This window comes from Solea solea, chromosome 17 (assembly GCF_958295425.1).
Source record: "Solea solea chromosome 17, fSolSol10.1, whole genome shotgun sequence".
Classification (NCBI taxonomy): Eukaryota; Metazoa; Chordata; class Actinopteri; order Pleuronectiformes; family Soleidae; genus Solea; species Solea solea.
This window is the reverse complement of record NC_081150.1, coordinates 24,572,319-24,599,995: the sequence shown is the minus strand read 5'-3', so window position 1 is coordinate 24,599,995 and position 27,677 is coordinate 24,572,319. Positions and strand designations below refer to the sequence as shown.

At 41.6% G+C, this 27,677-nt stretch overlaps 3 protein-coding genes across 3 annotated transcripts; 1 reads left to right on the top strand and 2 right to left on the bottom strand.

Annotated features, from left to right (window-relative positions):
- Positions 1-542: 542 nt before the first annotated feature.
- LOC131444173 (G-protein coupled receptor family C group 6 member A) lies at positions 543-14,837 on the bottom strand. Its single transcript, XM_058614366.1, has 6 exons — positions 14,578-14,837; positions 14,066-14,357; positions 4,658-5,500; positions 4,368-4,583; positions 2,597-2,714; positions 543-2,522 (listed from the first exon to the last, which is right to left on the bottom strand). Exons 1-6 carry the CDS (start codon positions 14,778-14,780, stop codon positions 1,609-1,611), a joined length of 2,586 nt encoding a protein of 861 aa, XP_058470349.1. The 5' UTR covers positions 14,781-14,837; the 3' UTR covers positions 543-1,608.
- Positions 14,838-16,239: 1,402 nt separating this feature from the next.
- gstt2 (glutathione S-transferase theta 2) lies at positions 16,240-24,938 on the top strand. The gene is made up of 6 exons (XM_058614035.1): positions 16,240-16,479; positions 19,301-19,388; positions 20,800-20,950; positions 22,665-22,841; positions 22,926-23,101; positions 24,727-24,938. Exons 1-5 carry the CDS (start codon positions 16,347-16,349, stop codon positions 23,070-23,072), a joined length of 696 nt encoding a protein of 231 aa, XP_058470018.1. The 5' UTR covers positions 16,240-16,346; the 3' UTR covers positions 23,073-23,101; positions 24,727-24,938.
- A 281-nt stretch (positions 24,939-25,219) lies between these two features.
- Positions 25,220-26,957, bottom strand: zgc:112001 (uncharacterized protein LOC550384 homolog). Its single transcript, XM_058614034.1, has one exon. The coding sequence runs from the start codon at positions 26,867-26,869 to the stop codon at positions 25,850-25,852; it is 1,020 nt and encodes a 339-aa protein (XP_058470017.1). The 5' UTR covers positions 26,870-26,957; the 3' UTR covers positions 25,220-25,849.
- Positions 26,958-27,677: the final 720 nt, after the last annotated feature.

Sequence of the window (27,677 nt, the reverse complement as noted above, 5' to 3'; positions counted from 1 at the left end):
TTATAGAGCTATACAGCGCCACCTATGGAGGAGTGAACAGCCAATAACTGGATTTTCTCCTCCACGCGTGTACTTCTGTCTTAGCTTGATTAACCTGCATGTAAACATACTGACTGTGACGATATGAGGCCATGCACTTTGATGTTGGACCACTTCCTCTTGACCTCTGCGATGAACTTCTGAGGCAGCAGCATTGACAGCAAGTTGATAGTGATTCATAAAGAGAAACTGGCGTGGGATATTTTTCTGCTATGTTTCGTACGTACACCAACTTTTCAGGTGTATCTACTCACAGTTTTGACCATCAACTTATTCAAATGATCCACTTTTGTTTGAACGAGAAAGTATTTTACAGGTGAAAATAGGGAGTGCTCCATTTTAGTTAGCCCAGCAAAACTTCATGGCTCCACCATGCAATGCTGATGATAATAATTCAATTTTCAAAGTGAACAGATCAGACTTAATTGAGGAATATGTCAGTGACATCTTCACAGATAACACAAAGCGTGGCGACATGAACAGCCTGCAATGGTGAAGCGGGGTGGCATCACTGGTAACAGGCCGCAGGTGCATCTGCATGAGCTCCGCAGGAGTTCACTACGGTGCAACCTACACCATGTTTATTACAACCATAGTTTTATTACAGGGACCATTATCACCTACAACAATCATGTCCAGAACAGACAGCCAGACAAAATGCTAATTCCACTTACAGCAATAGCTCTAATACACATTTTATTAAATGATCTTGCATTTATGTTGTATGTTTATTAATTATTACCATTTTTTTTAGAATGGTACCAAGTTTTGATCTGGAAATAAGATAAAAAGCAAGCTCACAGAAGAACAAGACAACATGGAGACAACAGACGTGAGACTGCTGAGGAAACTGCTGAGCCAGAGATTCTTCTGGGCTTTGGCCTTTAACAAGGTTGTACAAAAACAAAGTATAAAAAATAGAATATAAACATCTAAATATGCATATGTCCATGTCTCAAATTGAACAGTTTTACAGACTTCCCTTTTATTATTGTGCTCTATAGAATTGCTTTTTAGGCAACATGAGTGTGTTTCTGTTGCAGTACCATGAGTGGCCACTGGAACAAAAAGCTGTAAGCCAGAGGGGGTGGTGCTCTATCCAGAAGAAGCCACCATGTTTTCATAGAGAGCGAACTGAAAAAAACAAACTGAAACTTGTCAACTGCTCACTCTCCTGCACCAAAGGTTCAAGGTACGTTCGTCATCATGAAGGGTTCCTTTGGTTTAGAGCCAGCAGTGTCATTCAAACATCAAGCATCACATGTTCACTGAGTGAAGAAGCAGGTGTTTAACTTGTGAGGCTGTTAGCGTCACCTGGTGTGCTGTCACAACAGCAGAGGATATAGACTATTATTCAAATCTCTTCTCCCTTGTATACCTGCTTTCAGACACGGGTTAGCGTTACCAGGGAGACCCGGGGGACATGCACAGTGGACGCAGTGCTGATTATGTTCCGGTATCTATACAACCACAATTTAAAAAACCTGAAATAGCAAGTTTTCAACAGTATGAAGAATTGAATTGAATGTGGATATCTTAGTTTATGTCCATGTTCAGAAAAGAGAAGTTTTAAAGGGATGTACTTCTACTTCTTGTTAGCCTGATTGCTGTTTGAGGGGCATTCCTTTTCCTGTGAAGTGCTTGAAAACATTTGGGTAAAAAATGGCATAAGATGATGCCATAGTTGGACACTAGAATGGCTGAAACCTGCACCAGAGTGCCTTCTTCATTTCTGGTGATATAGAGTGGAATAAAACACACCCATACAAACAAGTACATCAGCATGCTAAAAATGATATACCCTGTTTCACTGAACTGCTGAGGAACCCTCCGGCCTTTGAAGGCCAAGAAGAAGCAAACCAGCGCCAATAGACCGATGTAGCTCAGCATTATACCAAAACCAATGTATGTGTCCCCCTCCGTACACTGGACTTTCTTTTCCATGCTTTGCTCAGCAGGAGGTTTCTCATCAATATCAGGAGAATCAAAGATGAGCCAAAGAAGACAAATAACTCCCTGGACAGCAGTGGTCACAGTAATAATAACAGGTGGGTTGTAAAGTTTGTGTAGTCGTCTGCTTAACGGTCCAAAGGGAACGAAATCCCGGAAAGTACGAATGGCCTTGACCAGGATGCAGGAGACAGACAAGGTAAAGCCCATGGCATACATGAGTTGGCGGGCCCGGCAGAGGTGGACACTAGGTTTTCCTATGAAGCATGGTACACTGGCAAAGCTCACTGCCAGACCAGACACCATCACACAGGACAGTCTCACCTCAGCTTCTTTCATCGGTGGTGAATCTTTGTAAACAACAAAGAGAATTAAGGTAACCAGTAAAATTAAAAGGCCAAAGACTGCTGCTGCAGTCACTGCAATGGAATGGGGATCACTCCATTTCAGGTAGGACTCCAGTCTTGGCTTACACTGATCCCAACCCTTCAGAGACCAGGTTCCAGTGGGACACACTTTGCACTCATCGAGATCTGTTCAAGAACAACACAACATAGATATTACATGAAAAACACTAGAAAAACATCAGGAGGCAATTCAGGCCTACCTGAATCATCTGAGTAGGTCCCCTCCACACAGTGTGTGCAGCTGTAACAGCAGGATACATTTAAGATCTTCTTCACCAAACCACAGGGACAGCTCTCTGAGCATCTCGACTCAGGGGCCTGAAGAAAACATGAGCAGTAGTAGATATACAGTATGTAGAGAAATGAGCTATACATACATATATATGTATATATACTGTATATATATATATACATATATGTATACTGTATATATACATACATATATATGTATATATACAGTATTTATATACATATATGTATACATATATACATATATGTATACATATATGTATATATACAGTATATATACATATATGTAAATATACAGTATACATATATACATATATGTATACTGTATATATGTATATATACAGTATACATATACATATATGTATATATATACATATATGTAAACAGTATACACACAGTACTGCAAGTCTTAGGCCACCACTCAATTTATGCATATATATATATATATATACACATATATGTATATAAGTATATATACTGTATATACATATATGTATATATGTACACAGTATACACAAAGTACTGCAAGTCTTAGGCCACCACTCAATGTGTTGTTTTATCAATGCTATTGTGACCATACAATAGAATTATTCCCATAATTATAATGAATGTTACAGTAAAACATGTGTTTGGCTTCACTTCCAAAAACACTAATGTGTCTGCTGTGATTTGTTGCAAATGTGGTCAATGATAAACTCTTCATCATTCTATCTGTTATATTTGTTTAAAACTCTTTACTCTCTTCTTGTCGGTTTAGTTGTCATTGGAAAAAGATTAAAAACCATAAACTGAATTTATTTTGTGTCTACACATGTTCCTGGTGTTCTACAACAGATTCTAACATTTGTGATGATCTCTATAGTTTGTTTGTAAAGGTTTGAAGTGCTTTGAGTAATCTTTTATCTTTGATAACTCTCAGTCTAATTGACAGAGATGATTGCTTTTCCTCACTGTGTGTGTGTGTGGCGATGACAGCAGTAATCATGCTGTCTCCCTGTAGTTTGCTGGAGGTGGTGAGGAAGCGTTTGACACACAACATGGACCTGGACCATTTAAGTGTCACAGGACTCACAGTGGCAGCAAGACCTGCTGCAGTGCACATGCTCATCTTCAGGTTCATTCATTTCTCCTGCATCCACTCTAGAATCTAAGGCCGATTTGGAAAAACTATATCATGTTTCAGACTAATGGATAAGCTACATCTGACTTCACTGTTGTTGCATCAGAAATGAGCAGAAACTAAAGCTGACTTTGTCTTCATCATGAAAAGACACACGGAAGGTTGGCATTTCTTCCCCATGTTGTGTATGTGATTGATGCAGTTGCAGCTTTAGGCTAGTAGCTACGTAGCTTTAGACGTGTCCTCAGGTCCGACACCTTCACTGCCGCCAAACACTCTTTACATTGACAGAACCAGACCCAAAGATGTACAGCATCTGCCTCGACCGGTCGGGGTGAAAGGAAAAATGGGGGACAGAGGAGAGGTGGGGGAGAAACTCAGTTAATTTAAAAGATTGATTATTTCAGAACTTTCTGCGTGACCGGAGCTCAGACTCGTGATGTGTTTGCGATCGTCATTATTTATTAACAGCACTTTGTTCCACTGTGGTTGTTTTAAAGTGCTTTACAAATAAAGTTGGATAAAGACAAATCCCAAAGGACTACAGCAACTAAAGCAGTAATCAAACTGTAACTGAATGTGTAAGTGTGGTGTTGTCTTACCGTGATATTGCCAGTTAAATGCCAGGTGAAACTGTCCACGTCCAGTTGTATTTGTTCACTAAGGACATGGTATTTCCCAATTCTGCGAAATCTTCTGCGGTGTCCGTATTTTTCCCATATGATCAGATCATACCCAGTTACAAAATCACCATTGTCGTCAAAGTAAAAAGTTTGGTCGTCAAGTTGAAATTGAACCTTCTTCAATTCTCTAAGAAGCTGGAAAGCAAATCTCAGAATTACGATTACAAAAAAGCAAGAAATGCATTTTACAAAGTAAACATGAATCTTACCTCCCATGGAGCAAAGTCCATTTCTCCCGAGCATGAAGAGCTGTTGCACCTCAGCAGCTTTTTGAGAGCATGTGCTGTGGCCCACACTGACACCCTATGAAGGAAAGCTTCACTCGTGTCAAGGGACGTCACAAGATAGTCATCGTTCTGATCTTGGACACTGCTGAGATTGCATGCGCTGCTAGATTTAATTTTCATTGGGTCAGGTGAGGGACAAAAGGATTGGGATTCAGTTGAGAAACAGTCAGAGGAACAATTAAATCTCAGGTTCTTGTATTCTTCAATGAAGTGGTTGTATCCTCCTGGAGTCACTGTAAGATTCCTCAAGTAATTATCAAATGATTTACTCTTCTGTGCAATAAAGGTGAAGCCCAAGATGTCCCCAACCCTGTCAATGCCATCCATCTGGGCAAGAGACCAGCTTCTGGACCAAGCATCACTGGCAATCCAAGTCCTGGACGTGTTGGTCCTGATCATTTCCTGAAAGAGGATCTCCACCAACTCTTCTCTGAGGATTACCACGACCACCTGGGCCTTTGAGGAACGGATCTGCTCAGCGACCTGCTTGACACGTTGCTGGATTTGTGGATGATCAAGGTAATGAGGCAACACTCCTTGATATGCCAAGCACACAGAATTAGCCTCAGCGTCCCTGACGAAGCTCTCAAAGGCTGCTTTGCCATATTCATCATCGCCATACACAATCCCGACCCAGTTCCATCTGTAGTGACGCATCATACTGGCCACTGCTTTGGTCTGATGAATATCACTGGGAATAGTTCGGAGGAAAGGTGGGTATTTCAGCTTATCACTCAGTTCTGGTGACGATGATGTGCTGCTTAGCTGATGAGGTGTAAGATAAGACAGAATTATGCATACTGTACGTATACACACACACACACACACACACACTCAAGTTTAATATTGTATATATATATATATATGTACTGTATGTGTATATATACACAGTATGTCATGTAATATATATATATATATATATATATATATATATATATATAGTGTATATCAGTCTTTCATCCACATGGAAACAAAATTTTGGGAGCACTGAAACTGAATTTTCTATAATGAAAAAATCTTGTGTATACAACCGATAAGTCACTTTCGTAAAACGATGCTGTCATAGTCCCACCCCTTGGTGTTTGGAGATTGGTCTGTTTTTGATAACTTTTCTTTTATTTCCTTCCTTTCCTCTGGCTTTGTTCATGCTGTCTCTGTTTCTGTGATTTGATGCATTGTAATGTATATTAAAGCCTTATTTAAAAAAAGAAGTTTGCACACAGTGAGCATGCTTCATGTGCATGCTCAACATCTGTGTTTGTTACAACACCACTTACAGAGCTGGCATATGTACTACAGCGCAATAGAGTCGTTTTTGGGTCTTTTGTGGCTGAAGACATGTCCGTGTTTATGGAGACAGTGAAAAAGAGTGAAAAAATGAAATAGTTTTAATGTTCATGTTACATGTGTGCATGGATGGGGCCTGGGCGAAACCAAATGTTATGTAAATTATCCTATTCTTTGGTGTTTTGAAAAAGTTTCCCATAAACACTGCATTGGTTCAGGAAATGTCTCCATTCACATAAAACCCCCATGACTTAACACGCTGTAGTACACATGTTAGGCCTGTAAGTGGCACTGTAACACATTACAATGTTTATCTATATATATAAATTGCAGGAACATCTGTCTCTCTGTCTGTCTGTCTGTCTGTCTGTCCGTCTGTCTGTCTGTGTGTCTGTTATTCGCATATCTCTCAAACTGATGGTCCTGTCAAGCTTGACAGGTGTCTCGCTAAGTGCAGTGCCAAGTTTGACATTGTTTGGATAAGTAATGCAGAAGATGAAGTTAAGATAAATGCCGTTTGCTTGCATCACAATGAGTCAGCAGATTTTGCAACAACATGCCAACAAACACAGATATGCAGTGGCTATTCAAAACTATATGAAACATGATGTGCAATAAACTGACACTTGGAATAGCCCAGCCTACTTTGGACAGTCTTTAGACTTTGAATAAACAAATGACAATTCCGACTGCAAGGTCCCAAATTTAAATGAGCGATAAAGGTCCAGAATTTAAGGACGTTTCAGAATCCACCACAAAGCACAACCAGCTACAGACAACACGTGACAGACAGAAGAGCGTCTTCTCTCTAATTGACATTGACATCAAAGACATTTTAGAAGCCACTCATGCAGCCCGTCTTTGACATATTCACCTGATCTCACATGCATGTGATGTTGTATGCCTCTCACGCACAAACACACAGTACAGACAGGCACATATTGAATGGGTTCTGTGTACTAGTAAGACACAAAGACAGAATGAACCAAGCCAGGGGAAAGACACGGAACATAAATCATTTTCTGAGAAGGAAACTGATCACAGTCTGACTGTAGACACACACACACACACACACACAGAGAGCACACAGCTGTGGATGTGCAGTGCAGCTGACCGTGTGTGGAACAATCGCTAATCTGTTCATTCAAGTGAAAATAGTGTCTGTGTTTTTTTCTTCTTCAGTTTCATTCAACACTTCTTTTCCTCTTCACAACCATTTCTGCAGTTACTGAGGACAGGACGTGTTCTCGTGATATCGCGCTGTATTTAATCATTTGAGTAGCAAAGCCATGTTACACAGCAGTGATGTCATACAAGTCACGCGTGTGAGCATGCACAGAATAAACCGTCGGTGAGTTCCCAGACCAAAGAGACGATGAGTGTCTGTCCTAGCTGTGTCTGTCCAGGCGCTAGCTAACCACTTCAGTGACTGTGACAATGATAGACTGCTGCAGAAATGTCTAACGCTACATTAGCGTCTTTTCAGTAGTTAGCAACACTGTCAAACAATCTCCAAACACGAAGACGAAGATAGGGACAGTGAAGTCAGAGCAAGAGGAAGGTGGGACGATGACATGAGCTATACACCTACACATGCCTCTGTGTGGATGAAAACTATGAGCTATACACCTATACATGTCTCTGTGTGGATGAAAACTATGAGCTATACACCTATACATGTCTCTGTGTGGATGAAAACTATGAGCTATACACCTATACATGTCTCTGTGTGGATGAAAACTATGAGCTATACACCTATACATGTCTCTGTGTGGATGAAAACTGTGAGCTATACACCTATACATGTCTCTGTGTGGATGAAAACTATGAGCTATACACCTATACATGCCTCTGTGTGGATGAAAACTGTGAGCTATACACCTATACATGCCTCTGTGTGGATGAAAACTATGAGCTATACACCTATACGTGTCTCTGTGTGGATGAAAACTATGAGCTATACACCTATACCTGTCTCTGTGTGGATGAAAACTATGAGCTATACACCTATACATGTCTCTGTATGGATGAAAACTATGAGCTATACACCAATACATGTCTCTGTGTGGATGAAAACTGTGAGCTATACACCTATACATGTCTCTGTGTGGATGAAAACTATGAGCTATACACCTATACATGCCTCTGTGTGGATGAAAACTATGAGCTATACACCAATACATGTCTCTGTGTGGATGAAAACTGTGAGCTATACACCTATACATGTCTCTGTGTGGATGAAAACTATGAGCTATACACCTATACATGCCTCTGTGTGGATGAAAACTGTGAGCTATACACCTATACATGCCTCTGTGTGGATGAAAACTATGAGCTATACACCTATACATGTCTCTGTGTGGATGAAAACTATGAGCTATACACCTATACATGTCTCTGTGTGGATGAAAACTATGAGCTATACACCTATACGTGTCTCTGTGTGGATGAAAACTATGAGCTATACACCTATACCTGTCTCTGTGTGGATGAAAACTATGAGCTATACACCTATACATGTCTCTGTGTGGATGAAAACTATGACCTATACACCTATACATGCCTCTGTGTGGATGAAAACTGTGAGCTATACACCTATACATGTCTCTGTGTGGATGAAAACTATGAGCTATACACCAATACATGTCTCTGTGTGGATGAAAACTATGAGCTATACACCTATACATGTCTCTGTGTGGATGAAAACTGTGAGCTATACACCTATACATGTCTCTGTGTGGATGAAAACTATGAGCTATACACCTATACATGTCTCTGTGTGGATGAAAACTATGAGCTATACACCTATACATGTCTCTGTGTGGATGAAAACTGTGAGCTATACACCTATACATGTCTCTGTGTGGATGAAAACTGTGAGCTATACACATATACATGTCTCTGTGTGGATGACAACTGTGAGCTATACACCTATACATGTCTCTGTGTGGATGAAAACTATGAGCTATACACCTATACACGTCTCTGTGTGGATGAAAACTATGAGCATACACCTATACATGCCTCTGTGTGGATGAAAACTGTGAGCTATACACCTATACATGTCTCTGTGTGGATGAAAACTATGAGCTTGACACCTATACATGCCTCTGTGTGGATGAAAATATGAGCTATACACCTATACATGTCTCTGTGTGGATGAAAACTGTGAGTTCTACACCTATACATGTCTCTGTGTGGATGAAAACTATGAGCTATTCACCTATACATGCCTCTGTGTGGATGAAAACTATGAGCTATACACCTATACATGCCTCTGTGTGGATGAAAACTGTGAGCTATACACCTATACATGTCTCTGTGTGGATGAAAACTGTGAGCTATACACCTATACATGTCTCTGTGTGGATGAAAACTATGAGCTATTCACCTATACATGTCTCTGTGTGGATGAAAACTGTGAGCTATACACCTATACATGTCTCTGTGTGGATGAAAACTATGAGCTATACACCTATACATGTCTCTGTGTGGATGAAAACTGTGAGTTCTACACCTATACATGTCTCTGTGTGGATGAAAACTATGAGCTATTCACCTATACATGTCTCTGTGTGGATGAAAACTGTGAGCTATACACCTATACATGTCTCTGTGTGGATGAAAACTATGAGCTATACACCTATACATGTCTCTGTGTGGATGAAAACTGTGAGTTCTACACCTATACATGTCTCTGTGTGGATGAAAACTATGAGCTATTCACCTATACATGCCTCTGTGTGGATGAAAACTATGAGCTATACACCTATACATGTCTCTGTGTGGATGAAAACTGTGAGCTATACACCTATACATGTCTCTGTGTGGATGAAAACTGTGAGCTATACACCTATACATGTCTCTGTGTGGATGAAAACTGTGAGCTATACACCTATACATGTCTCTGTGTGGATGAAAACTATGAGCTATTCACCTATACATGTCTCTGTGTGGATGAAAACTGTGAGCTATACACCTATACATGTCTCTGTGTGGATGAAAACTATGAGCTATTCACCTATACATGTCTCTGTGTGGATGAAAACTATGAGCTATACACCTATACATGCCTCTGTGTGGATGAAAACTATGAGCTATACACCTATACATGTCTCTGTGTGGACAGACCATCATAAACGCATCATCTAAGCTGGCAGCACCGTGATGACGTCATGCTCTAAAGAAAAGGGGAGCAGACTCCTGCCTCGATTCCCTCGCCTGTCTGCACTTTTATTTTGACACCAGCTTCACTGATCTCTCGTGTTCAACCTCATAAAGAAAACCTTGTATATAAAGACGACCCACTGTCGACATGCAGTGATGGACCCAGGACCAAGCAACTGCTTCACCAGGGCTCGGGGAGCTGAACCAGTCTGACCCTTTTGTCACCTCTGTACACTCTAGGTGAGGGAGAACTTCACCCTGGATGTGACTATTTCCTAACTAGGGCTCTCAATAGATTATATTGAAAATGTAGCTCATTAATCTCACATTTTGAAATTCATTAATCTAGATTAATCACGATTGAAAGATTTCTTCTAATGACTAAATTAAGGAGTTCATTTCAGACACCATTGTTTCATGGCATCTTTCTTTTTAAACGCAGAACTACACATAGAACTATGTGGTTTCAAAGAGACTTAAATAAAGGCCAACATGGACGACTGTCATCCGACTGTTAACATTACAACAAAAAAAATCCCCCGGACAATGTCCTTAGAAACTCTAAACATTATAGAGTGAGTACTTTCCACTCGTTGGCGATGTCATTGTGCCGTGACACCAGGTAACGTTTGTTTTATCGCTCAGCTTCTGCCCAACACTCCTCACCTCTCTCCATCTTCAGCTACTCTCTCTCTGTCTCTCCTACAGTATCTGACTGACTGCGTGGATAATTCATGTCAGAGGTCCACACACACCAGAATAATCTCAGCTGTATTAATCGTAGCGATTAACAGTCCTATTCCCGAACACATGAGATGTTGCACCGTGATGTTTCTTTTGTGTTTTGCTCAATCAGCATATTTGTATGGGAGCTGTACTAGCTGTGTATTAATCAACCACCTCAGCTGATCAGACCCTCGACCTTCTCTCCCTCTTTCCAGAGACTGTGTAAAACACACTGTGTGTGCATCTTCAGATCTCCTTAGCAACAGGTGACAGAGGTGACAGAGGCGACAGAGGTGACAGAGGTGACAGGACTCATATCTGCTGCCGTGGTCTGGTGGGAGTTTTTCATCATACAGTTCAAGTTCAGCACTCGGCTCTACTCTGCTGGGTTTGGTGTCAGGCCCCTCCCTCCTCAACATGGGCGGGGTCATCATAGCTAGATGTTGTTTTATGTGACACAAACTCACAAACACACAAACTCACAAACTCACAAACACACAAACACACAAACTCACAAACACACAAACTCACAAACACACAAACACACAAACAAACAAACAAACTCACAAACACACAAACTCACAAACTCACAAACACACAAACACACAAACTCACAAACACACAAACTCACAAACACCCAAACTCACAAACACACAAACACACAAACTCCCAAACAAACAAACACACAAACTCACAAACTCACAAACACACAAACACACAAACTCACAAACACACAAACTCACAAACACAAACACAAACACAAACACATAAACACACAAACACACAAACACACAAACTCACAAACACACAAACTCACAAACACACAAACACACAAACTCACAAACACACAAACTCACAAACACACAAACTCACAAACACACAAACACACAAACACACAAACTCACAAACTCACAAACACACAAACACACAAACTCACAAACACACAAACTCACAAACACCCAAACTCACAAACACACAAACACACAAACTCCCAAACAAACAAACACACAAACTCACAAACTCACAAACACACAAACACACAAACACACAAACTCACAAACACACAAACTCACAAACACAAACACAAACACAAACACAAACACATAAACACACAAACACACAAACACACAAACTCACAAACACACAAACACACAAACTCACAAACACACAAACACACAAACTCACAAACTCACAAACACACAAACTCACAAACACACAAACTCACAAACACACAAACACACAAACACACAAACTCACAAACACACAAACACACAAACTCACAAACACACACACACACAAACTCACAAACTCACAAACACACAAACACACAAACAAACAAACAAACTCACAAACACACAAACTCACAAACTCACAAACACACAAACACACAAACTCACAAACACACAAACTCACAAACACCCAAACTCACAAACACACAAACACACAAACTCCCAAACAAACAAACACACAAACTCACAAACTCACAAACACACAAACACACAAACTCACAAACACACAAACTCACAAACACAAACACAAACACAAACACAAACACAAACACAAACACATAAACACACAAACACACAAACACACAAACTCACAAACACACAAACACACAAACTCACAAACACACAAACACACAAACTCACAAACACACAAACTCACAAACACACAAACTCACAAACACACAAACACACAAACACACAAACTCACAAACTCACAAACACACAAACACACAAACTCACAAACACACAAACTCACAAACACCCAAACTCACAAACACACAAACACACAAACTCCCAAACAAACAAACACACAAACTCACAAACTCACAAACACACAAACACACAAACTCACAAACACACAAACTCACAAACACAAACACAAACACAAACACAAACACAAACACAAACACAAACACATAAACACACAAACACACAAACACACAAACTCACAAACACACAAACACACAAACTCACAAACACACAAACACACAAACTCACAAACTCACAAACACACAAACTCACAAACACACAAACTCACAAACACACAAACACACAAACACACAAACTCACAAACTCACAAACACACAAACACACAAACTCACAAACACACACACACACAAACTCACAAACACACAAACAAACAAACTCACAAACACACAAACACACAAACACACAAACACACAAACTCACAAACACACAAACTCACAAACACACAAACACACAAACTCACAAACACACAAACTCACAAACACACAAACTCACAAACACACAAACACACAAACACACAAACTCCCAAACAAACAAACACACAAACTCACAAACACACAAACACACAAACACACAAACACACAAACACACAAACTCACAAACACAAACACAAACACATAAACACACAAACACACAAACTCACAAACACACAAACACACAAACTCACAAACACACAAACACACAAACTCACAAACTCACAAACACACAAACTCACAAACACACAAACACACAAACTCACAAACACACAAACTCATCACATCTACAGTTCAGCATTGTTTGGTTCTGAGCTTGCGACTCTTCTAGTGACGACACTCTCTGGCCAATCAGTGCCCGGCAGTCTGTTGATGTCACGGTTCAGTATGAGCTCAGCTCGCGCCAGAGTAGGTACTAAAAACCCTCCAGGTACCAGGTACTATAGTGAGCCATGCTAGAACTGTATGATGGAAAGCTCCATTAGTGGACTGTTCTACTGTTGCTGCAGCTGAGAATCCAAATAACCAGCAAAGTCTCTCCCACATATATCACATATCTCCCTCCATATTGTCTTGAATTTAACTCAGTGTCACATGATGTGTACAAATATTGCTGTGTTCTCCTGTCTCATCATCATCAACGAGCAAATCTGACTCCTCAGTAGAGAATCGTCCACTTCAACCATTTCAATAGCAATGCATCAGATAGAGGCGCACCTGGCTTCTGAAGGGAATGACAAGCACAACTCTGACTGACTCCAAAACAGACCACCTCACTCTGTGCTGAGATTATGGTCTGTGTGCACCCCACACACTCATTTAAACAGGACACACACACACGTTTACATACAGTACATATACATATATATAATATGACGAACAGTACCTATGACCATGCGACTTACGAGAGGAACCATGTAGATACTGAGCAGTCTGGCCACAGCAACGGTCGTCTCAGAGTAGTGTGCTCCTAAAATAATCTTGACTCTGGGCCTGAAGTTAGTGTAGTTGCACATTCCATCCACAGACGCGTTGACTGCAAGTATCTGCCCTACAATGTGCAATGCTTTGCTTGCATGTGCGCACGTGTCACACATCAAATATCCAAGCTTCACTCCTGGGAGGAAACCAGCTGCATTTATCTGCTCGATTTCATGAATTATAGCCAAGGATTTAATGAATGATCGTTGATCAAAACTGAAAATAGAAAGTGTGAAAAACCAAAGGAACATTAGAGGACATGGAAAAACAGATATTCTCTTTGAATTGTCAGCACAAGAAAAAACACCCTGATCTAAATACCTAGAAAATAACAGTTTAGGAGACAAATGCATGAATGTTTGACCAAATCGAGTCATTAAAACAAAAACTGTTCACTGGACATGATGTAAACTGTATTAAAAGTTCATATACTGACTCTGAGCAGTGGAAGCTGTCCGGTCTAATCCGCTCCTGAATTGCATTGACTTTACGATGACATGGCAACACTATCCCTATGATGACGTCCCCTGGTGCCTGGGCCCCACAGGTGGCCGGAGCAATGTCACATCCGTCCACACAAGCCAGGACAATGCTGACAATCATCAGGCTCAAGACGTGGCACAGACCGCACACGCACATCTTGAAGGGAGACAATGTTTTAAGCTCTTCTGCAAAAGACGAGAATGAACCTTTCTTTTTTTTTTATTATCACATTTCATCTGTCATGTGGTATGTGGGAGGGGCCTGACAGGACTGTTGTCACGCACGGTCCGTGTGTGACAACCCTGCTGAAATGGTTGTGATGTGGATACATGTCATTCTGGTTCATGTTCATGTTCATTCGTGACACCGTGTGACACCTTTGCCATGAACATGACTTGTTTTTCTAGTTTGTGTGCTCTGCGTGACAGATTGTGTGGAAGGACCGGTTGTCAGTTTCTGTCATCTCCCCTCAGTTATGTATTCTTAGTCAATAACAGTGACAGGAACTGTGAGCTGAGAAATAAAGTCATCATATTTTAGATCATTTGTCTCTTTATTTCTCAAAACACAATATATAATATTTATTTATCTATTTATATCACTCACGCCCATTAGTGGGCCTCACACATTATTTTGTTTGTTTGTTTGTTTACAGTGTTTAACGTTTCCACATCTCTGCCAGCAGGAGGCACTGTGGGGTTGCTGTTTCCTGTGTCTCCTTTGACATCTGATGGTGCTTTTCCTCTACATAGCATGGTTGGTTTTCCATTACTATACTGTAGTATCTGCTGGGCGGGGTCATCACAGCATGACTTTGTTTTACACACACACACACACACACACGCACGCACACACACAAACACGCACACACACACGCTGATGATGATGCATCAATCAAACTGCCATCTGCCATCAATTGTGATCAATAATAGTAAAACAAAACACAAATGTGATCACACACACACACACACACACATATATGTATATATATATATATATATATATACATATATATATATATATATATATATATGTATATATATCCTCAGCAGACACCAAAGCAGAACATCTCTGCATCTTTGACTCACTGGTTTATTAAAAACCAGGAAGTGACTCTACATGTGGTGAAAATAAAGGTTTATATGATTTAACAATTAACAATTTTAGTTTTGATTGCATTTTAGAATGTATCAGAATGTTGCCAATTCATAACTCATTGAACTTTACATGGAAACATTAATGATATTCAACTAAGATCCCTCATATTGTTATTTTTCTTCTGTCTTACTCTATTTTAATTTTGCTCTGTTTAGGGTTGAAACAATCACTTTTTCCAACAGAATCACTTTGGTTTTTGGGGAAACCAAGACATTATGTTATGGACCAAGTGATCTACAGATGAATCAATTATGAACTAATTATTAACTGATAATCATTGGTTTCATTTATGATTTGTGACAAGTTACTTTTGCAGCTTTCTTTGCGCTTCTGTTTCCCGTTTCTCGGGATAGTGTGATCCTGTTCAAAAACAGATGCAGTGCTACGTGCGGCCTGCAGAGGGAGTAAAGCGCACATCAGCGGCAAACGTGCGGCAGACACCAAAGAAGAAGAAGAAGAAGAAGAAGAAGAAGAAGAAGAGCTACACGCCCACATTAGCAAACACAATAACACAAGTTCGCTAAGTTTCCTACGTGTTTTTCTGACGCTAAAACAAAGGTCGTCATGTCCACGGCAGAAGTACGTGGCCCTGTGGAGGTGTATCTGGACCTTCTGTCGCAGCCCTGTCGGGCGCTACACATTCTGCTCAACTGCGCTAAAATCCCGCACAAAGTCCGCACTGTGGCTCTGAGGAAAGGTGAGGAGCTAAAGGCTAAAAGTGGTGGAACTTCATTAAAATGATTAAACACCGACTGTTAACTCCGTGTCGTGAACGTTGGTGCTACAATAAGATAAATAAGAAATACTGTCTGATAATAATATGAATACATTCAAAGAGACAGAGCAACCTTTATGTAACTCTGTGCCATATGTCAGTACATCTGAAGTCCCGCCCTCATAGATAACCTTGTTGATAGTACAGCAGCCTCACTGCGTACTACATTAGATTGTGTTGCCCCTCTGAAAAAGAAGGTGGTGAATCAGATGAGACGAGCACCATGGTTTAACTCCAATACTCGTGCTCTTAAACAGACGTTACGTAGATTAGAAAGAAAATGGCGTTCCAATAACCTAGAGGAATTTTATATAGCCTGGAAAGATGGTTTTGTAGCTTACAAAAAAGCCCTACACAAAGCTAGAGCTGCCTATTATTCTTCTCTAATTGAAGAAAATAAGAATAATCATAGGTTTGTTTTCAGCACTGTAGCCAGGCTGACACAGAGCCACAGCTCCACTGAACCATCTATTCCTTTAACACTGAGCAGTGATGACTTTATCAACTTTTTTGTGAATAAAATAACATCAATTAGAGAAAAAATGGATAATCTCCTCCCTCATATTGGGACTGCAGTCACGCCAGCCGTGGTTCGCGAGTGCCTGGTCACATCAGCCGCACGTTGTTTTCTAGTGCGCGAATTTACAAACGTTTACGGTAATCGTAATGAAACGGCATTGAGAAGCTGGGAGGGACTGTGAGGAGTTCAAGATTCATGCTGCTGGGACTGAGTATCGTCCAGCTGCATCCCCGGAGAGCAATAACAACACTCCGGCGTTATGGAAGTTATTTATTTAGTTATTTACTTAAACTCTGTTTACACACACCGAAACAGACGATTCCGTCAGAAAACTCACAAAAAAGAAGAAGAAACGAAGTGAAAACTTGAAAGTAGTGAACTAAATACGTCCCAGACTACCTGCAAGCGTAATTTGAAGTATTTTTGGAGTAATCCTCTGTCAAAATACATAACAGAGGACATGATTAAGTCAATTTCGACCTACTTCAACATGGAATAAAAGCCTTATTTTAAATAAGTAGTCCAAGAGTCATAAATTACTGCACTAAGTACTTCCTAGACTACCTGTATGAACAATATGAAGTACTTTTACTGTGTACTTTTGGAGTAATCCTCTGTCAAAATACCTAACAGAGGACATGATTAAGTCAATTTCGACCTACTTCAACATGGAATAAAAACCTTATTTTAAATAAGTAGTCCACAACTCATACACTACTGCACTGAGTACTTCCTAGTCTACATGTATGAATATTATGAAGTACTTTTACTGTGTACTTTTGGAGTAATCCTCTGTCAAAATACATAACAGAGGACATGATAAAGTCAATTTCGACCTACTTCAACATGGAATAAAAGCCTTATTTTAAATAAGTAGTCCAAGAGTCATAAACTACTGCACTAAGTACTTCCTAGACTACACGTATGAATATTATGAAGTACTTTTACTGTTTACTTTTGGAGTAATACTCTGTCAAAATACCCAACCGAGGACATGATTAAGTCAATTTCGACCTACTTCAACATGGAATAAAAACCTTATTTTAAATAAGTAGTCCACAACTCATACACTACTGCACTGAGTACTTCCTAGTCTACCTGTATGAATATTATGAAGTACTTTTACTGTGTACTTTTGGAGTAATCCTCTGTCAAAATACATACCAGAGGACATGATTAAGTCAATTTCGACCTACTTCAACATGGAATAAAAACCTTATTTTAAATAAGTAGTCCACAACTCATACACTACTGCACTGAGTACTTCCTAGTCTACCTGTATGAATATTATGAAGTACTTTTACTGTGTACTTTTGGAGTAATACTCTGTCAAAATACCCAACAGAGGACATGATTAAGTCAATTTCGACCTACTTCAACATGGAATAAAAACCTTATTTTAAATAAGTAGTCCACAACTCATACACTACTGCACTGAGTACTTCCTAGTCTACCTGTATGAATATTATGAAGTACTTTTACTGTGTACTTTTGGAGTAATCCTCTGTCAAAATACATAACAGAGGACATGATTAAGTCAATTTTGACCTACTTCAACATGGAATAAAAGCCTTATTTTAAATAAGTAGTCCAAGAGTCATAAATTACTGCACTAAGTACTTCCTAGACTACCTGTATGAATATTATGAAGTACTTTTACTGTGTACTTTTGGAGTAATCCTCTGTCAAACAGAGGACATGATTAAGTCAATTTCGACCTACTTCAACATGGTATAAAAACCTTATTTTAAATAAGTAGTCCAAGAGTCATACACTACTGCACTAAGTACTTCCTAGACTACACGTATGAACAATATGAAGTACTTTTACTGTGTACTTTTGGACTTTTCCCTCTTGTCCTTTCTCTCCCCCCTCCCCTTTCTGTCCCCCACCATCCTCTGTCCCCGATTTTCCTTTCACCCCAACCGGTCGAGGCAGATGATTGCACATTTCTGAGCCTGGTTCTGCCAGAGATTTCTTCCTGTTAAGAGGGAGTTTTTTCTCTCCACTGATGCCTAGTGCTTGCTCATTGTGTGAACTGTTGGGGTTCTCTGCTCTCTTTGATGTTGTCTATGTACAGTGCCCTGAGATAATGTATGTTATGATTTGGCACTATACAAATAAAATTGAATTGAATTGAATTGAATAAATGAACCGTTAACGTCCTGTCAGGAGCAGGAAAACCACGGTCATTTACATTGAGCCTCCTTTGTCCTTGTGCAGGGGAGAACAAGAGTCCACACTTCACCAAGTTGAACCCAATGCAGAAGATTCCTGTCATGGTGGACAATGGCTTCATCCTAACAGAAAGGTTATCTCTCTCTCTCTCTCACACACACATTTCGTACTGCTACACGTTCCTAGTTCCACTGTAATCCCTACTCCTAATCTCACCTGTATTCTGGCCTGTACTCTGAAAGTTAGACAGAACGTCCTCTCATCCGTAACACAACCCAGTTTAATGGCAGACGATGTCACACACGTTCAGTTGTGTCCAGCTGGCTTTAACATACACTGACACCATGTCTGTGATGTTTGTAATGTGAATATCTTCTTCTGCTTCTGTGATGCTGCCCTCCACAGTTCAAACCTCTTTGTCACAGTTATTAACCCTTTCATCCTCCCATGAGTCTTCTTCTAATCATCTCCAACAGGATGTGCAGCGAGTGGTGCAACGCTGCACTCCACACTCCAAATGCCTCCTCCTTCTTCCAATCTTTTATGCCTAGACAGAAGAAGCTGTGTCTCAGTCCACGGTCTGGATCCTCCTGAGTGTGCAGCCGAGGGACGAGGTGACTCCATCGGATGTTCAGTCATTTCCCTCAAATGTGACTCACCTGGAATATGATTTACTAATAGAACTTATCTCCAAACAGATTCATGATTTGAACAAAAATAACACTATTTCCACAACAACATAATATATGGAAGTCAATTATTCAACCAACGCAGTCAACTCTAGAATTATTATTATTAATTATTCATAGCAGATCATTTTGGACATGAAGTAATAGAACAAACACAGGTTTGACGGAGGTCAGAGGTCAAACCTGGTTAAGCTTCTCTTTAATCCACAAATGTAAATTCTAAAAGTTTAAATAATATGAATAATGATCTGAAATGACTTAGTAAGGCTCTGTTGATATTAAATGATAAAGCTTCAAAATTACATCTAATCTTTCATAATTATGTTATTTTTGTAGTTTGAGTTTATTTATTTTTTTGCATTTGCATGTGTGTTTGGGTTAGAATTATCCAGGCTCCACTAAGCCTGTTGTCAAAAGCTCTGCCGCTGCACAAAGACTTCTGCGATAGCCTCACCTGTGAAGGATGCACCAGTGTATCCTTCAGAAACAGACAAACGTCTGCTGACCATTCATGTGTCATTGGGACAGCATAGGTCATGGTGGGGTGACGTATTTTGAAGACATCCGAAAGACAAATCCATGCTTTGGAGGATCCAGACCATGGATTGAAACACAGCTAGAGGGAACTCTCTAATCTTCTCAGTCTTCTGTACACTCAGAGGTGCAATGCTGCCCTCCACACTTTCACATTTTGAAGTCTAAAATTACATCTCTCTAACAAATGGATGTTGCTCTGTGGTCTGATCAAATTCATCATTTCTACTTCATAATTGACATTTGTTGCAGTTTTGTCTTATTTTCAGAGTGAGGTGTCTTTAAAGTCTTCTCCACAATCTCTGTGTCTGTATGCTGCAGTGTTGCCATCCTTAAGTACCTGGCCACCAAGTATGATGTCCCAGAGCACTGGTATCCACGACAACCAGAGAAGCGAGCCAGGGTTGATGAATACACAGCCTGGCATCACAGCAACACACGACCACACTCTACCAAAGTCTTTATACTGGAGGTAGATACACTGTAACACAGTCTTTATACTGGAGGTAGACACGCTGTAACACAGTCTTTATACTGGAGGTAGACACGCTGTAACACAGTCTTTATACTGGAGGTAGATACACTGTAACACAGTCTTTATACTGGAGGTAGACACGCTGTAACACAGTCTTTATACTGGAGGTAGACACGCTGTAACACAGTCTTTATACTGGAGGTAGATACACTGTAACACAGTCTTTATACTGGAGGTAGACGCGCTGTAACACAGTCTTTATACTGGAGGTAGATACACTGTAACACAGTCTTTATACTGGAGCTAGACACGCTGTAACACAGTCTTTATACTGGAGGTAGACGCGCTGTAACACAGTCTTTATACTGGAGGTAGACGCGCTGTAACACAGTCTTTATACTGGAGGTAGACGCGCTGTAACACAGTCTTTATACTGGAGGTAGACACGCTGTAACACAGTCTTTATACTGGAGGTAGATACGCTGTAACACAGTCTTTATACTGGAGCTAGACACGCTGTAACACAGTCTTTATACTGGAGGTAGACGCGCTGTAACACAGTCTTTATACTGGAGGTAGACGCTCTGTAACACAGTCTTTATACTGGAGGTAGACGCGCTGTAACACAGTCTTTATACTGGAGGTAGATACACTGTAACACAGTCTTTATACTGGAGGTAGATACGCTGTAACACAGTCTTTATACTGGAGCTAGACACGCTGTAACACAGTCTTTATACTGGAGGTAGACGCACTGTAACACAGTCTTTATACTGGAGGTAGACGCGCTGTAACACAGTCTTTATACTGGAGGTAGACGCGCTGTAACACAGTCTTTATACTGGAGGTAGACGCGCTGTAACACAGAGTCTTTATACTGGAGGTAGACGCGCTGTAACACAGTCTTTATACTGGAGGTAGACGCGCTGTAACACAGTCTTTATACTGGAGGTAGACGCACTGTAACACAGTCTTTATACTGGAGGTAGATACACTGTAACACAGTCTTTATACTGGAGGTAGATACGCTGTAACACAGTCTTTATACTGGAGCTAGACACGCTGTAACACAGTCTTTATACTGGAGGTAGACGCACTGTAACACAGTCTTTATACTGGAGGTAGACGCGCTGTAACACAGTCTTTATACTGGAGGTAGACGCGCTGTAACACAGTCTTTATACTGGAGGTAGACACGCTGTAACACAGTCTTTATACTGGAGGTAGACGCGCTGTAACACAGTCTTTATACTGGAGGTAGACGCGCTGTAACACAGTCTTTATACTGGAGGTAGACACGCTGTAACACAGTCTTTATACTGGAGGTAGACACGCTGTAACACAGTCTTTATACTGGAGGTAGACGCGCTGTAACACAGTCTTTATACTGGAGGTAGACGCGCTGTAACACAGTCTTTATACTGGAGCTAGACACGCTGTAACACAGTCTTTATACTGGAGGTAGGCGCGCTGTAACAGTCTTTATACTGGAGGTAGACGCGCTGTAACACAGTCTTTATACTGGAGGTAGACGCGCTGTAAAACTACAGAAGCATTGAGAGTACAAACCTGAATCAAGGCCACTCGGTTCAGTTTCCTTTGTTAAAAGTCTTCTAGATCTGTGTCCAGATCACTTTGTGTTTCGTACATTGATTAGTACTGAAGCAATGGTGTTAAGTGACTGATCACCACTTGTCCTTGCCTCCCTCAGGTGCTGTTCCCCACCCAGTCTGGATCTCCGGTGGACAGCATGCGTCTGACTCGTGCTCTGTCTGAGCTTGATGACACTCTGGATAAACTGGAAACCATGTTCCTCCGCAGGCAGCCTTTCCTCTGTGGAGATGACATCACTGTGGCTGATCTGCTTGCTGTCTGTGAGCTCATGCAGGTCAGATTGTTTGTGGCATTGATTAGTTTACTGATCAACCCCCCAGTAACATGTGCTAAGCTATGGTGAACTGTGTCACTGCAGCCTCTGGGGGGGGACAGGGATGTCCTGCAGAATCACCCTCCGCTGCAGAGGTGGAGGACAAGAGTCCAGTCAGCTGTTGGCGATTCCTTCAATCAAGCTCATGCTGTCCTCTACGCCCTCAGAGATCGCCGCAAAGCCAAGTTATGACACCATGACGGGGCTTTCCCAACCTAAGAGTGAGAAACGGATAAGATTACAGATAGGATACATATTTTTGTGATTTAAAAAAGTATTCATTTATTGAGATCAGGGTAAGTCATGAGGAGAGATGCAGCTCCCCATTGTGCCACATAAAAAATAATAATAATTAAAGACGATGTTGGTGAGGTCGACACGATTTTCAAGTCACTCACATGATATATGAATTTTTTCCATGCACAATTATCACGGTAATAGAAATTCACCATGATTAACTCCAGTGTTTTTTATCCCAGTGAGCGACAGTATCCTATTGTCCATCATTCTGTGTGACTGGAGCAGGTTGTAGTGCTGAGATAGAGATGAGGATGGTGACTATCAGATCACATGTGTTTGGTCTGCTCTCACATTATTAACATCATAGCAACACACACTACACAACTACAGTTTGAAAGAAGTTTGATCTGTGCTTTCTGTGGATCATGACCATTCAATTTCATTATTTACCTCAAGGGCTTTACAGTCTGTACAGCAAGTGACAACCTCTGTCCTTAGACCCTCTGTCCTTAGACCCACTGTCCTGAGACCCTCTGTCCTTAGACCCACTGTCCTGAGACCCTCTGTCCTTAGACCCTCTGTCCTTAGACCCACCGTCCTGAGACCCTCTGTCCTTAGACCCACTGTTCTTAGACCTTCTGTCCTTAGACCCTCTGTCCTGAGACCCTCTGTTCTTAGACCTTCTGTCCTCAGACCCTCTGTCCTGAGACCCCCTGTCCTCTGACCCCCTGTCCTTAGACCCTCTGTCCTTAGACCCTCTGTCCTTAGACCCCCTGTCCTTAGACCCACTGTCCTCAGACCCTCTGTCCTCAGACCCTCTGTCCTTAGACCCACTGTCCTGAGACCCACTGTTCTTAGACCTTCTGTCCTTAGACCCACTGTTCTTAGACCTTCTGTCCTTAGACCCTCTGTCCTTAGACCCACTGTCCTGAGACCCTCTGTCCTGAGACCTTCTGTCCTTAGACCCTCTGTCCTTAGACCCACTGTCCTGAGACTCTCTGTCCTGAGACCCCCTGTCCTTAGACCCACTGTCCTGAGACCCTCTGTCCTTAGACCCTCTGTCCTTAGACCCCCTGTCCTTAGACCCACTGTCCTGAGACCCTCTGTCCTCAGACCCTCTGTCTTCAGACCCTCTGTCCTTAGACCAACTGTCCTCAGACCCTCTGTCCTTAGACCCTCTGTCCTTAGACCCACTGTCCTGAGACTCTCTGTCCTGAGACCCTCTGTCCTTAGACCCTCACATCGCGTGAGGAAAAACTCACATTTACAAAGAGGAAAAAGAAAAACACTTGAGACCATTTTAGTTTTGGTGAGGGACGCTGTGCAGTTCCACAGCAGCTGAACACACCAGTGAATGAGCTGCTATTGTTGCTGTGTTGTGTGATGATTAGAGAGGTGAAGCAGAGGAGAGAATCACACCGTCTTCCAATTGGACTCTTAATCTCGGGCTGGGCAATAAGAATATCTATGGAACCATGGTTTATGTTTTTACAATATCAATGTGACAGAAGTTTAATATAGACTGATATAATTGTGAATGGTTTGAAACACTTTTGTGATAACAATGTTCAGCTCTAACTATAGTTGTTTTCTCCTTTCATTCCAGTCGAGGCAGATGCTGCACATCTGTGTCTGCTTCTGTTGGATATGACTTCCTGTTTGCTTCCCTCCACTGACACCAAGTGCTTTCTTACTGTGAACTGACAGGTGATACTGTAAGATCTCAGACTTGTATGTGCCTTGTGTAAAGTACCTTGAGATACTATATGTTGTGATTCATTGCTATTATGAATAAAAGTAATTTAATGACATCTTAAACATGGGCAATTTCACCATTTAGTGCTGAGCTGAACTACAACCACACTTCAGCCTCAATATTAAAACCTTCATATCTAAATTAAAAAGACTTCATACTGCATCAGTTGCTAGTGTAAATGATCAGTGTTCGTCATCACATTCTGATGAAATAATCTGAATATTATGGACTGTTTTTTTAAATTAAACATTCTACACACTTAACTGACGTTGATTAGTTTCTTCAGTCATTTATTAGACTGACTGTTAGATGATTAGAAATGGCAAAGAAAGGTAAGATGAGATCACCACTTAGATTCCTGTTTATTTAAAAAGGTCAGAGGTTTTAAATAACCCAAATGAATAAAGATCAGCTGTAACATTACAAACAAACTGGACCGCATCAGTCAAGTGTCGGCAGCTGTGGGTGACCCATCAACAGATGACTACAGTGGAAGAATAAAGCTGTGTTCATGACAACATGCTGCAGAACATGAGTCACATTATCACATGAGGTTCCTTCAAATGTTATTGCTTTACATCTAATTCAATCCAGGTCATTGATCCGCTTCTCTATTAACACTTTACTACAATTATGATCACGTTTCACACCAAAAACACTTACAACCACTTTCCATTATTGTTGTAATCGTGGAAGATGAAAGTCATTAATATTTCACTTGTTCAACAACATACTTTATACTTTATAATCATCAACATTCTCGTTTCAAGTTCATACAAAAGGTTCATGATCTGCAGATGATTCAGTGTGTTTTAGACAATGATGAGTTTAAACACAATGATCTCAATCATTCAATATCATTTCAATAAATCCATACTGTCGCGCGCGCGCACACACACGCGCACACAGCTAAAACAGCAGTCATATCACACACTGGAGCACGCGCCCTGGTGGCCCTGACGTCACAGTGAGGCTACAGCAGCCGCGCTAAGAGGGCCGGGGGGAGGGGCAGCTCGTGCAGGCAGTCGGGGAAAGTGTCCGGACGCAGCTGCTTCACCACGGTCCGCATGGCGCTGAGCAGCAGCGGCGCTGGGCTCCGTCCCGACAGATACCGGTACGTGTCCTCGCCGAGCAGCGTCCTCCAGAGCTCCGGCTCGCTCTTTAAACATCCTCTCAGTTGGAACTGAACCGTGTGCATGAACATGAGCAGGTGGTCCAGGCACTGCCGACTGTCCCGGCTCTTCGCCTCCTTCGAGTCCCTGAGTTTCTCCAGAACCACGTCCAGCGGGGTCAGGCCGCTCTGGTCCCGGGCGTGTGGTGAAGCTCCGCTGCCCAGCATCATCATGACCGCCTCGGGCCGCAAGAGCTCACAGGCCAGATGTAAAGCAGTCCTGCCGCCCTCTGTGTGCCAGGACCCGGCGTGGTCCGTGTGACTTGTTTTGTGGGTGCGCTGTAATATGTGGCCCAGGATGCAGCGCCTGTCGTAGCGCACAGCCAGGCTCAGGTGAGGCGCTGAGGACGGGCAGCAGCAGAAACGCTCCCCGGGCTTTGCGAGCGCTTCTTCGGTGAAGCGGCTGAGCAGGTACTGGGCGTACGCCTGGTGGTCGTGGACTATGGCGTAAAGAAGAGCCTCGGACGGGCTGTAACTCCTCTGTCGTTCGTCCTCTTCTAGGTAGAACGTCTCCATCGTCCGCATGTCCTCCAGCATCCACACCGGCTTCAGGTCCCGCACTGCCCGGTAGAAGAGCAGCGACAAGGACTTGCGATGTTTCTCGATGTTCCTGGCGGTCGAGGAGACGGTAAGAGAGGCCATGACGACCCGAGCAACGTGAGCCGTCAGCGGGTCAAGACTGCGCCTCTCATCGCGCTGGAGCCCCGGAGGACAGTCGAGGACAGGACAGCTGTCCTCTGTCCAACATCCCCGAGCTCCTGACAGCTGCCGCGGTGAGGGACACCCTCTGCAGTACTGAGCCAGCGCGCATGCGCACAACATGATCGCAGTAACACACAGAAGGTCGATCTTGAAATAGATCCCATTTTAGGGATGTTTTGGCTGATCAGAGGAGCAGGAAGAGCTGTGTGTCACAGTGTTGAACAATAGAGGGCAGCATTTCACCTCTCACTGCTGGCTCAGTGTCGAAAGTGCCTTGAGATAAAGTATAAAGTTTGAATGGACTAGAATTGAATTGAACAGAATGTAACCCTGTGTGCTGTATGATGGCAGCACATGGACCTCTACATTAAAATATGTCTGAAGAAGTCAGACCATCCAACACAAGTCAGCACTTTTTCCAATATATCACATTTTCCTCTCCCAGGACAAAAATGGTGAATTTGTATAAATAATAAACAGAATGTCTCTCCTTTTAAGTCTGGTATTTAGTGTCTAAGATATACACGTCTCCAAACAAGACAGGAAGTCTTTGAATGATGTTGTTTTGAGACTGTCTTGCTCACACACTGCATGCCTTTTTATGTCTGTTAAGTTAAGTTATTCATTTTCTACCACTGTATCCTCCACATGTGGGTCTTGGTGGACTGGAGCTAATCCCAGCTCACATAGGGCGAAAAGCAGGGCCAAAACCATTCACTGTCACACGGTCACTTTATGGGACTTTTCCATTATCCAGTTCTAGCACACCTCACCTTGACTCTGCTCAGGCGTTTTCTATTGCTACATACACATTACACATAACATACACATTACACATAACATACACATTACACATTACATACACATTACACATAACATACACATTACACATTACATACACATTACACATAACATACACATTACACAT

Bases quoted from the DNA above. Each gene is read 5' to 3' on its own strand.
- zgc:112001 (XM_058614034.1), bottom strand. From the start codon at position 26,869: ATGTTGTGCGCATGCGCGCTGGCTCAGTACTGCAGAGGGTGTCCCTCA.
- gstt2 (XM_058614035.1), top strand. From the start codon at position 16,347: ATGTCCACGGCAGAAGTACGTGGCCCTGTGGAGGTGTATCTGGACCTT. The intron at 16,480-19,300 runs GTGAGGAGCTAA...GTCCTTGTGCAG, and splicing joins CACTGTGGCTCTGAGGAAAG to GGGAGAACAAGAGTCCACAC. The intron at 22,842-22,925 runs GTCAGATTGTTT...GTGTCACTGCAG, and splicing joins CTGTCTGTGAGCTCATGCAG to CCTCTGGGGGGGGACAGGGA.
- LOC131444173 (XM_058614366.1), bottom strand. From the start codon at position 14,780: ATGTGCGTGTGCGGTCTGTGCCACGTCTTGAGCCTGATGATTGTCAGC. The intron at 4,584-4,657 runs GTAAGATTCATG...TTTGCTTTCCAG, and splicing joins TGGACTTTGCTCCATGGGAG to CTTCTTAGAGAATTGAAGAA. The intron at 2,715-4,367 runs GTAAGACAACAC...TGTTTTCTTCAG, and splicing joins ATTTAACTGGCAATATCACG to GCCCCTGAGTCGAGATGCTC.